This window comes from Hyla sarda, unplaced genomic scaffold, assembly GCF_029499605.1.
Source record: "Hyla sarda isolate aHylSar1 unplaced genomic scaffold, aHylSar1.hap1 scaffold_648, whole genome shotgun sequence".
NCBI lineage: Eukaryota > Metazoa > Chordata > Amphibia > Anura > Hylidae > Hyla > Hyla sarda.
In genome coordinates this window covers 96,185-108,198 of record NW_026610663.1, presented here as the reverse complement: position 1 = coordinate 108,198, position 12,014 = coordinate 96,185, and the positions used below count along the sequence as shown (strand labels likewise).

At 46.0% G+C, this 12,014-nt stretch overlaps 2 protein-coding genes across 2 annotated transcripts in view; both read right to left on the bottom strand.

The window, feature by feature from the left end:
* The window catches only part of LOC130342326 (cytochrome P450 2C26-like), a gene marked incomplete at its 3' end in the record, with an annotated part of 92,975 nt that extends 86,346 nt beyond the window's left edge, over positions 1-6,629 (bottom strand). Inside the window, 1 exon segment of the mRNA XM_056554274.1 lies at positions 6,610-6,629.
* A 4,258-nt stretch (positions 6,630-10,887) lies between these two features.
* The window catches only part of LOC130342325 (cytochrome P450 2C8-like), a gene marked incomplete at its 5' end in the record, with an annotated part of 86,407 nt that continues 85,280 nt past the window's right edge, over positions 10,888-12,014 (bottom strand). Inside the window, one exon of the mRNA XM_056554273.1 lies at positions 10,888-11,037. Within this exon, the coding sequence (XP_056410248.1) occupies positions 10,888-11,037 (150 nt within the window). The remainder of the gene's footprint in view (positions 11,038-12,014) is intronic.

The following is a 12,014-nucleotide window of genomic DNA, read 5'->3' as shown; positions in this document are numbered from 1 at the left end:
CGGGGTGCTCCTGGAGCAGGCTCTGATTACCTACTTGCCCCGTCCGTCTCTTTTTTTCCCCCCTGTTGCGGTCCCATTCGTCTGCCTCCCCCCCCCCCCTGTTGAGGTCCTTACCATAACCCCACCCCCTCTCGCCTATTTGTCCCCTCCGCTCTGGAGGTGGCGGCCCCTGGGTGGCTGCTGCTGTTTTAACCCCCTTTAACGTTTGCGCAAATGGACGTTTATTAACGTCCATTTGCGCGTCCCCAGCTATAATCCGCGCTCACATAGTGAGCGCGCATTATAGCTGTTGGGTCCCAGTTGCTATAAGCGACCAGGACCCCTGATAATGCCGGACATCGCCGATCTGGCAGATGTCCGGCATCACCTTTTCAGACGCGGCGATCAAAGTCATCGCCGCGTCTGAAAATGTAATTGAACGCATCCCGGCTGCTCAGCGGGATTTTATCGCGATGTCCCGATCAGCTGGGACGCAGCAGGAGGGTCACTCACCTGCCTCCTGCGCGTCCGCTCCTCAATTGATTGCTTCAAGCCTGAAATTCAGGCTTGAGCAATCAATCATTGATAACACCGATCATTGCCATGTTACTACATGGCAAGTGATCAGTGTCAGGTTCAGTGTGTGCAGTGTTATAGCTCCTAAGTATTTTAATAGTTAAGTTAATAAAGATCTTTTAACCCTTGCAATTTTACACGTTTGATCACCCCCCTTTTCCCCATCATAAAATAAATAAATAAAAAATAAAAATTAATAATAAAAAAAAAAAAAAAAAAAAAAAAATATCATAATAGTAATGATAAAAAATTAAAATCTATAAATAAAATAATAATACATAAAATACTGTATATTACAACAACATACACATGTGTGGTATCGCCGCGTGCCTACATGTCCGTAGTATAAAAAAATTAATTAATTAATTAATTAATTAAAAAAATTAATAAATAAATATAGTCATTTAAGGCGTACGTGTATAATATAAAAAAAAAAAAAAAAAACATTACGAATTTATTAATTAATGAATAAAATACATAAATAAGTAATATTACTTGAATAAATAAATTTCACAGTCCAAAATAGCGTATTTTTGACCCCTTTTTATACCGTAAATATGAAAAACAGCGATCTCAAACTCTGATCGAAACGACAATGGTACTGCGGACAGCTTCAGATCACAACGCCAACTATATGAGCCCTCATACCGTCCCCACTCCTTTGCCCGGCTCCTTACCCCCACCACACTAGCACTCCCCCCCCTGCCCACTGCTGCTGCTGCCCCCCCCCTTTTTCCTCGTGCTCTTCCAGTGCTCCCCATGGTTCTTGCAGCCACTGCGCCCCCCCCCCCACGCCTCCCCATCGCCTCTCTGCCCCGAGTTCCCAACCCCCCCCCTTCCCCCACTGCTGCCGCTGCTGTCTTCCTTCCTCCTGCCTCTCCAATGCCCCCCGTGGAGGGGTAGGGAGTGCTCCCCTGATTTCGTGTTGCTCTTCCCCCCTCTGGGGCCGGATGGGGGCATAGACGTATTTGTCGCCGCTCTCGCTCTGGTCCTGGGGGGCGGCACAGGCGGTGTTTTTTGGGCCTTCTGTTCACCTGCGGGGAGTAGGTGTTTCGGTTCTTCCCGCAGGGTTCTCCCTCGGAGTCCTCTACTGCTGTTTTCCCGGCGTGGTTTCCGGCGCCGTTCCGGGCGGCGGCCGAGTGCCCGCGACCCGGTGGTCTCCAGCGTGCCTTGTCCCACGCCTGCGGCGGTGGTGAAGTGACTCCTCCCTCTGTTGTGCTTCTCCATTTTCTGGAATTGGTGAGTGTTCTGATGTGGGGCTTTGCCCCTTCCCTGGTTTGTGTGCTTATGGCTACGTCTGTGTAGTGTTCGTCCTTTTGTTCCCGTGTGTTTGTTGAGTTTGGGTCTCGGATATGGGTGTATATCTGTGTTGGTCTCTGGTTGTGAGTTGGGTACGTCTCTTCTTGACGGGGTGCTTTGGTAGGGTATCATTTTCTGCGGTGCGCGCTTGGGTGTGTGGTCTTTTGGCCTTACGCTCTAGGTGGCCGGGGTTTTGCTGACTTAGCTCCCGTAGGCATGTTCCTTTTCCTGAATCGGTGGCTGCCACCCAGTCACGGTTTTGTTTCTTTGTTTGGTTTATCTCTCCATCTTAAGTTGTAGTCTCTCTCCGCTGCTCCATTGTCCTAGTGTATTTGTCTGCTGTTTTTTCCTGTTTCGCCCAATCTCATGTAGGCATGGGACTCCTGTATGTCGTGCTGGGTGCTTTGGCTGATGTGGCGGAGGGTAGGTTTCGCTTGAGTCTCTGGGGGTAGGTTTTGCTTGTGTCTCCGTTTGTTTTGCCTGTGTGGTTTCTTCTGTTCGTGGTGGTATTCCGGAGGGTGATTCTCCTGTGCTCTACACTTGTTGGGGTGCGGTTTGTTGCTGCAAGGCTGACATGCAAATTTGTGAAGCGTCCATATTTTGTGCTCGCTTCGGCAGCATGTATGTTAAAATTGGAACGATTTTGAGGAGATTAGCATGTCTTCCGCATGCCTTGTTGGCGTTGGTTTGCTGCTTTCCTATGGTCAGGGAGTAATTGCGTTTTCTCTGTTTTGGTTTCTTCAGGGCTCGCTATGTGCCCCGGTTCCGGTCCTTGCTGGTTTACTGAATGTTCCACGTGGAATGTGGTTCAGGGCGGAGTTTTTTCCTGCAGGTTGTCTCTGGCCGCCGAGGGTGTGTGGTATCTGTGCCCCCGCATATGTGCCCCTGGTGCACTAAGGGCTGACGTTCCGGTTGGTTGGGGTTTTTTCAGGCGTGATGCAGTGGACAGGCCTGCTTTCAGTCCCCCGTTGCAGCTCATGGGGAGCTCGCTCTGTTCCCGGGTGTGGCTGGTTTGGTTGGTTGTTGGTGTGGTGTTTTGGTTTTCCAGTGGTGCTGCAGGGTGGTTTACTACTGGGTGTCTTGGTAGTCAGTGGGTTTCTGCCATGCTTGGGTTTTTTGTTTGCGCTTTTTCCTTTGGTGTTGGTTGTGGGACTTTGGGTGCTTGCTTCGGCAGTTCATGTTCTAGGATTGTAACGATACAGTGTGGGTTGGCGTGGCCCCTGTGCTTGATTGCGCTATAATTTGGTGATGCTTTTCTTTTTTGGGTGTGATTTGAGTGATCGGGGGCGTTTTGTCGGTCTGACATTTTGGGCGTTGTCACTGTTATTATTTCTTTCTTTCGGCTTTCTTCATGCGCTCGGCTTGTTGCACCTAGTGCTTCGCTGTTTGGAGATAAGGTTTATTTTGCGGCTGTACTCCCTGGGGTCGGTATTGGGTGTTGACGCTTTGTCCCGTTCTCTGGCAGTGGTTCTGGAGGTTGCTCCCTCGGGTGGAGTCGGAAGGTTTGTTCATGTGGCTGTGGAATGGGAGACCACCTCGGGTTCGGGTCCCGGGGTAGGACTGAGTGATACAGTTGTGGTTAAATTTTCGGCCTGTGGGTCATCGTGGAGATTGGTGTATTTCTTGGTCCGCTTTAGTGGCTCCTGCGACTTGGTCGCACTCACGGTGAGGCGCTTGCGAGTAGTTGGGGTTGGTGTGGAGGCCGGGATGTCTACAGTCAAGGAGGGTCCCGAAGGTTCCAAATGTGTCTGTGGATAGGGGATTTGTTTTTTGTACCTACAAGGTTCTGCTGTTTGACTTCCTATTTCGTTTTGATAGGCTGTGATAAAATAAGTTAACTGCTGTGTCTCCTATCCAAGGAGGTTCGAGATTTGGGCTGTATTCTGCATGTATCCAATTAACATTCTTAGTATGTGACGCTGGGTATCTTCACCTGTTCGTGTGAATCACCTACTACTCAGTGCAAAAAAAAAAAAAAAAAAGGGTGCTTTCCCACTGTGCTGCGATCCAGTGGGGTGAGGTTGCCGCATGGCGGGGGGTGATTTTTCTTTTCTGCTTTGCAGTTGGTGGGATGTTGGTGTATACCTAGGGGCTGGGCCCGTGAGCGGGTGGCCTTGCTGTCGGCGACCGTTTTTTCCTATCAGTTTTTGGGTCGCTTGGTGGCGGCTGTGGGTCGGATTTTTGGTTGTCGCTTTTGCGTCGTTTTTTCTGATCCGAGGTTTTGCGCTGGCTTTTTTCGGGGCTAGGTGGATGGGGCACTTTCTTTCTCCTCGTCTCCATCCATGACACTTGGGTGTCTGATGTGTTTTTTGGGTGCCTATTTTGTGCGTTTTCAGGTCCGTCGGTCCGAGATTGCTTGGGCGATCTGGGACACACAGCTTGTGCTGCATGAGGGTCCACGAATGACTGTTTTTTCCGGTTGTCGTCCTATTGTTGACTGGACTGCGGTTTGGCTCTCCCCCCCCCCCTTTTTTCTTTTATGCTCCCCGCCCTCGATTGTCTGTTTTGGGTTTTGGCTTCTCTTTGTAGGAGGGGGTGTTGTGAGTTTGGGATTCGCTCTCTTTTTGTGTCGGTGTCGGCGGAGAGGGCTCAGTTTCCGGAGAGGGTAGCGCAGCGCATGGGGCGCGGGCGATCTGCATGTTGCGTTGCTATTTTCGCCCAGTTTGATGTTTCCCACATGTGTTTTTGTTTTGCGAGCGGCTTTCCGCAAGGTGGTGCGAGTGCTGCGGCACTCTTCGGTGTATGGGCGAGTCTGAGAAATGAGTTCACACAAGAGTTAGTGAATACAAAAAAAAAAAAAAAAATACAAAAAAAAAATTTAAATGCAAAAACATAGGACCTGGCGGCAGGTACCTCGGATTTCCTGGAGAGGTTATGTGTTGGGCGAATTTCCTGGAGAGGAAATGTGTTGGGCGACTTTCCTGGAGAGGAAATGTGTTGGGTGTGTTCGGGGGGCTGAGTTGGCCCCAGGTGTTGGCTATCCAGTTTCTCTTGGGTGGGGGTCGGAGCCCAGTGTAGGGCTAACTGGTCTCCTCCGTGGCGGTAAGAAGACGGTGAAAGCGGGGTCAACCCGGGGTAGACCTCCACACAGGACAGTGTGGCAGCACCTCTCGGGTTGGCAAGAAGCCAATCGGTGTCTTTGTTACAGTTAAATTGTTATTTATATAAGTAATTTTATAAATAAAGCTGTGGCCGATCCCCACCCACGGAAAAGTTGAATTGTTGTTGTGTCAGTTATTATTTAATTAATTATTGTAGTAAGGGGGAGGGGTAGTTATAGCCTGCTCGGAGCTAATTGGGTCTCAACAGTCTGGAGGGGCAAGCTGTGCATAACTAGCTTGCCCCCTGACTGGTGAGCAGTTAAGGGGTTAAGAAATATACAGGCAATGTTTTTTAGCCCCCTCCCCCGCCTGTAAAAACTTGTTGCTAACTATAGTGGTATGTCCCATGGGTGGGGGGGGAAGGAGTGCACCAATCAGGGGTCTAATAGTTTCCCGGGCTTTCAGGGGCCCTCCCCTGGGTATTTATAGCTGTGGTGCCTCCCTTCCCCCCCTCAATCTGCCCAGGACCCAGAGTTTTGCCCTCCCTCCCTCCCTTTTTGTATCTCTGTTTATTGTAAGTCACAGCTTGGCGGTAAGAAGACGGTGAAAGCGGGGTCAACCCGGGGTAGACCTCCACACAGGACGGTGTGGCAGCACCTCTCGGGTTGGTAAGAAGCCAATCGGTGTCTTTGTTACAGTTAAATTGTTATTTATATGAGTAATTTTATAAATAAAGCTGTGGCCGATTCCCACCCACGGAAAAGTTGAATTGTTGTTGTGTCAGTTATTATTTAATTAATTATTGTAGTAAGGGGGAGGGGTAGTTATAGCCTGCTCGGAGCTAATTGTGTCTCAACAGTCTTACAAACCTCCCGTAGAGTATTATGGCAGCTGGTGGAGGAGCCCATAAAGGAAGGAACATGGCTACTGGGGTCACACTGTGCATGACCCTGGAAATTGGGGTGAAACCGAGTGGCATTGCCATGTCCCAATTTGGGCAGGACAGTCCCACTTTTTATTAATCTACCTCCAGGGGGCAACTATGTATAGGGGGCTGCTATGTATGGGGGCGGTGAGGCAACTATACAAGATGGCAACTATCTAGTGCAGTGTTTCCTAACCGGGGTGCCTCCAGCTGTTGCAAAAACTACAACACCCAGCATGCCCAGACAGCCTTTGGCTGTCTGGGCATGCTGGGAGTTGTAGTTTAGCAACAGCTGGAGGCATCGTTGTTGGAAAACACTGATATGGGAATATTTGCCTACAGAGGGCAATTAATAACAGGGAGTCTCCCTACAGGGGGTAACTAATTACATTTCTACCTAGAGGGGGCAGCTATTTTGGGGATGGGAGGGTTAACCTACTCAGAGCACCTGCATAATGGGGAAACTACGCAAAAGGACCTGTGTACCTACTGGGGCAACCTTACTGCCCTCTTCCCCAACCTACTTATCTATCCACTCTACTGTGTAGGACACCGAGGAGGGGGGGGGGGGGCATTATTACTGTTTGGGGCGCTATAGGTCTTGAAAATGTGCGGAGCTTAATATTTTTATTCCATCAAAATCTGTGGAGAAAAGTTGCAGCTAGAAGAATATAACTGTATGTGATCACCTATAGAGAAGATGTCACCTGATGTAACTGTATGTGATCACCTATAGAGAAGACGTCACCTGATGTAACTGTATGTGATCACCTATAGAGAAGACGTCACCTGATGTAACTGTATGTGATCACCTATAGAGGAGAGCCACCTGATGTAACTGTATGTGATCACCTATAGAGAAGACGTCACCTGATGTAACTGTATGTGATCACCTATAGAGAAGACGTCACCTGATGTAACTGTATGTGATCACCTATAGAGAAGACGTCACCTGATGTAACTGTATGTGATCACCTATAGAGAAGACGTCACCTGATGTAACTGTATGTGATCACCTATAGAGAAGATGTCACCTGATGTAACTGTATGTGATCACCTATAGAGAAGACATCACCTGATGTAACTGTATGTGATCACCTATAGAGAAGATGTCACCTGATATAACTGTATGTGATCACCTATAGAGAAGACGTCACCTGATGTAACTGTATGTGATCACCTATAGAGAAGACGTCACCTGATGTAACTGTATGTGATCACCTATAGAGAAGATGTCACCTGATGTAACTGTATGTGATCACCTATAGAGAAGATGTCACCTGATGTAACTGTATGTGATCACCTATAGAGAAGACGTCACCTGATGTAACTGTATGTGATCACCTATAGAGAAGACGTCACCTGATGTAACTGTATGTGATCACCTATAGAGAAGACGTCACCTGATGTAACTGTATGTGATCACCTATAGAGAAGACATCACCTGATGTAACTGTATGTGATCACCTATAGAGAAGACGTCACCTGATGTAACTGTATGTGGTCACCTATAGAGAAGACGTCACCTGATGTAACTGTATGTGATCACCTATAGAGAAGACGTCACCTGATGTAACTGTATGTGATCACCTATAGAGAAGACATCACCTGATGTAACTGTATGTGATCACCTATAGAGAAGACGTCACCTGATGTAACTGTATGTGGTCACCTATAGAGAAGACGTCACCTGATGTAACTGTATGTGGTCACCTATAGAGAAGACGTCACCTGAAATAACTGTATGTGATCACCTATAGAGAAGACGTCACCTGATATAACTGTATGTGATCACCTATAGAGAAGACGTCACCTGATGTAACTGTATGTGATCACCTATAGAGAAGACGTCACCTGATGTAACTGTATGTGATCACCTATAGAGAAGACATCACCTGGTGTAACTGTATGTGATCACCTATAGAGAAGACGTCACCTGATGTAACTGTATGTGGTCACCTATAGAGAAGACATCACCTGATGTAACTGTATGTGATCACCTATAGAGAAGACATCACCTGATATAACTGTATGTGATCACCTATAGAGAAGACGTCAACTGATGTAACTGTATGTGATCACCTATAGAGAAGACGTCACCTGATATAACTGTATGCGATCACCTATAGAGAAGATGTCACCTGATGTAACTGTATGTGATCACCTATAGAGAAGACGTCACCTGATGTAACTGTATGTGATCACCTATAGGGAAGACGTCACCTGATATAACTGTATGTGATCATCTATAGAGAAGAAGTCACCTGATGTAACTGTATGTGATCACCTATAGAGAAGACGTCACCTGGTGTAACTGTATGTGATCACCTATAGAGAAGACGTCACCTGATGTAACTGTATGTGATCACCTATAGAGAAGACGTCACCTGATGTAACTGTATGTGATCACCTATAGGGAAGACGTCACCTGATGTAACTGTATGTGATCACCTATAGAGAAGACGTCACCTGATGTAACTGTATGTGATCACCTATAGAGGAGACGTCACCTGATGTAACTGTATGTGATCACCTATAGGGAAGACGTCACCTGGTGTAACTGTATGTGATCACCTATAGAGAAGACGTCACCTGATGTAACTGTATGTGATCACCTATAGAGAAGACATCACCTGATGTAACTGTATGTGATCACCTATAGAGAAGATGTCACCTGATGTAACTGTATGTGATCACCTATAGAGAAGACGTCACCTGATATAACTGTATGTGATCACCTATAGAGAAGACATCACCTGATGTAACTGTATGTGATCACCTATAGAGAAGATGTCACCTGATGTAACTGTATGTGATCACCTATAGAGAAGACGTCACCTGATATAACTGTATGTGATCACCTATAGAGAAGACGTCACCTGATGTAACTGCACGTGATCACCTATAGAGAAGACGTCACCTGATGTAACTGTATGTGATCACCTATAGAGAAGACGTCACCTGATGTAACTGTATGTGATCACCTATAGAGAAGACGTCACCTAATATAACTGTATGTGATCACCTATAGAGAAGACGTCACCTGATGTAACTGTATGTGATCACCTATAGAGAAGACGTCACCTGATGTAACTGTATGTGATCACCTATAGAGAAGACGTCACCTGATGTAACTGTATGTGATCACCTATAGAGAAGACGTCACCTGATGTAACTGTATGTGATCACCTATAGAGAAGACGTCACCTGATGTAACTGTATGTGATCACCTATAGAGAAGATGTCACCTGATGTAACTGTATGTGATCACCTATAGAGAAGACGTCACCTGATGTAACTGTATGTGATCACCTATAGAGAAGACGTCACCTGATATAACTGTATGTGATCACCTATAGAGAAGATGTCACCTGATGTAACTGTATGTGATCACCTATAGAGAAGACGTCACCTGATGTAACTGTATGTGATCACCTATAGAGAAGACGTCACCTGATGTAACTGTATGTGATCACCTATAGAGAAGACGTCACCTGATGTAACTGTATGTGATCACCTATAGAGAAGACGTCACCTGATATAACTGTATGTGATCACCTATAGAGAAGATGTCACCTGATGTAACTGTATGTGATCACCTATAGAGAAGACGTCTCCTGATGTAACTGTATGTGATCACCTATAGAGAAGACGTCTCCTGATGTAACTGTATGTGATCACCTATAGAGAAGACGTCACCTGATGTAACTGTATGTGATCACCTATAGAGAAGACGTCACCTGATGTAACTGTATGTGATCACCTATAGAGGAGACGTCACCTGATATAACTGTATGTGATCACCTATAGAGAAGACGTCACCTGATGTAACTGTATGTGATCACCTATAGAGAAGACGTCTCCTGATATAACTGTATGTGATCACCTATAGGGAAGACGTCACCTGATATAACTGTATGTGATCACCTATAGAGGAGACGTCACCTGATATAACTGTATGTGATCATCTATAGGGAAAACGTCACCTGATATAACTGTATGTGATCATCTATAGAGAAGAAGTCACCTAATGTAACTGTATGTGATCACCTATAGAGAAGATGTCACCTGATGTAACTGTATGTGATCACCTATAGAGAAGACGTCACCTGATGTAACTGTATGTGATCACCTATAGGGAAGACGTCACCTGATATAACTGTATGTGATCATCTATAGAGAAGAAGTCACCTGATGTAACTGTATGTGATCACCTATAGAGAAGACGTCACCTGATATAACTGTATGTGATCACCTATAGAGAAGACGTCACCTGATGTAACTGTATGTGATCACCTATAGAGAAGACGTCACCTGATGTAACTGTATGTGATCACCTATAGAGAAGACGTCACCTGATGTAACTGTATGTGATCACCTATAGAGAAGACGTCACCTGATGTAACTGTATGTGATCACCTATAGAGAAGACGTCACCTGATGTAACTGTATGTGATCACCTATAGAGAAGACGTCACCTGATGTAACTGTATGTGATCACCTATAGAGAAGACGTCACCTGATGTAACTGTATGTGATCACCTATAGAGAAGACGTCACCTGATGTAACTGTATGTGATCACCTATAGAGAAGACGTCACCTGATGTAACTGTATGTGATCACCTATAGAGAAGACGTCACCTGATGTAACTGTATGTGATCACCTATAGAGAAGACGTCACCTGATGTAACTGTATGTGATCACCTATAGAGAAAATTTATCAAACTGTGTAAGAGAAAAAATAGAGGATTTTCCCCCAGCGACCAATCACAGCTCAGATAAGGAGTTCTGGTAAAGTGAAAGCTGAGCTGTGATTGGTGAAAATCACTTTGGGTTAGATTTATCAAATCCTGTGCAGAGGAAAACTTGCCCAGTTGCCCATAGCAACCAATCAGGTCGCTTCTTTCATTTTTTCACAGGCCTTCCTAAAAATGAAAGTAGCGATCTGATTGGTTGCTATGGGCAACTGGGCAAGTTTTCCTCTGCACGGGTTTTGATGAATCTCTCCCTTTATTTTTTCTCTTACACAGTTTGATAAATCTTCCCCTTTGTTGTAATCTTTGATTTAACGCTGCAATCTGTTTATATTCAGACAGGGACAATGTTTCTCCGCGAGGAATGCGCCAAAAAAGGCGCGTGGAGACTCCGCCAGGAATTCTGAGAAGGAAATGCAAAGCAGCTCTCGGAAATCAGAAGAACAGAACTTTATATTCTCCTTCCCGGAAAGAGTCAACAAATATCTAGAAAACCTGATTCAGCTGCAACGTGAGAAAACGGAACATAATCCCGAAAATCACCGCCACGGAGCAGCAGGAATTGTCAGATGTCTCCTTCCAACTCTACAGACCCAGAGACTCACAACCAGGGTGCCTCCAGCTGTTGCAAAACTACAACTCCCAGTATGCTAGGGTTGGTGTCACCCACTTATTTCCAGTATTGTAAAGAAATTGTCTTCTATGAGGGGACATAAGGATCACATGGTTCTGGTGTCTTCTCTGAGGAGACATAGTGATCACATGGTTCTGGTGTCTTCTCTGAGGGGACATAAGGATCACATGGTTCTGGTGTCTTCTCTGAGGAGACATAATGATCACATGGTTCTGGTGTCTTCTCTGAGGGGACATAATGATCACATGGTTCTGGGGTCTTCTCTGAGGGGACATAATGATCACATGGTTCTGGTGTCTTCTCTGAGGAGACATAGTGATCACATGGTTCTGGTGTCTTCTCTGAGAGGACATAATGATCACATGGTTCTGGTGTCTTCTCTGAGGAGACATAATGATCACATGGTTCTGGTGTCTTCTCTGAGGGGACATAATGATCACATGGTTCTGGTGTCTTCTCTGAGGAAACATAATGATCACATGGTTCTGGTGTCTTCTCTGAGGGGACATAATGATCACATGGTTCTGGTGTCTTCTCTGAGGAAACATAATGATCACATGGTTCTGGTGTCTTCTCTGAGGGGACATAAGGATCACATGGTTCTGGTGTCTTCTCTGAGGAAACATAATGATCACATGGTCCTGGTGTCTTCTCTGAGAGGACATAAGGATCACATGGTTCTGGTGTCTTCTCTGAGGGGACATAATGATCACATGGTTCTGGTGTCTTCTCTGAGGGGACATAATGATCACATGGTTCTGGTGTCTTCTCTGAGGGGACATAATGATCACATGGTTCTGGTGT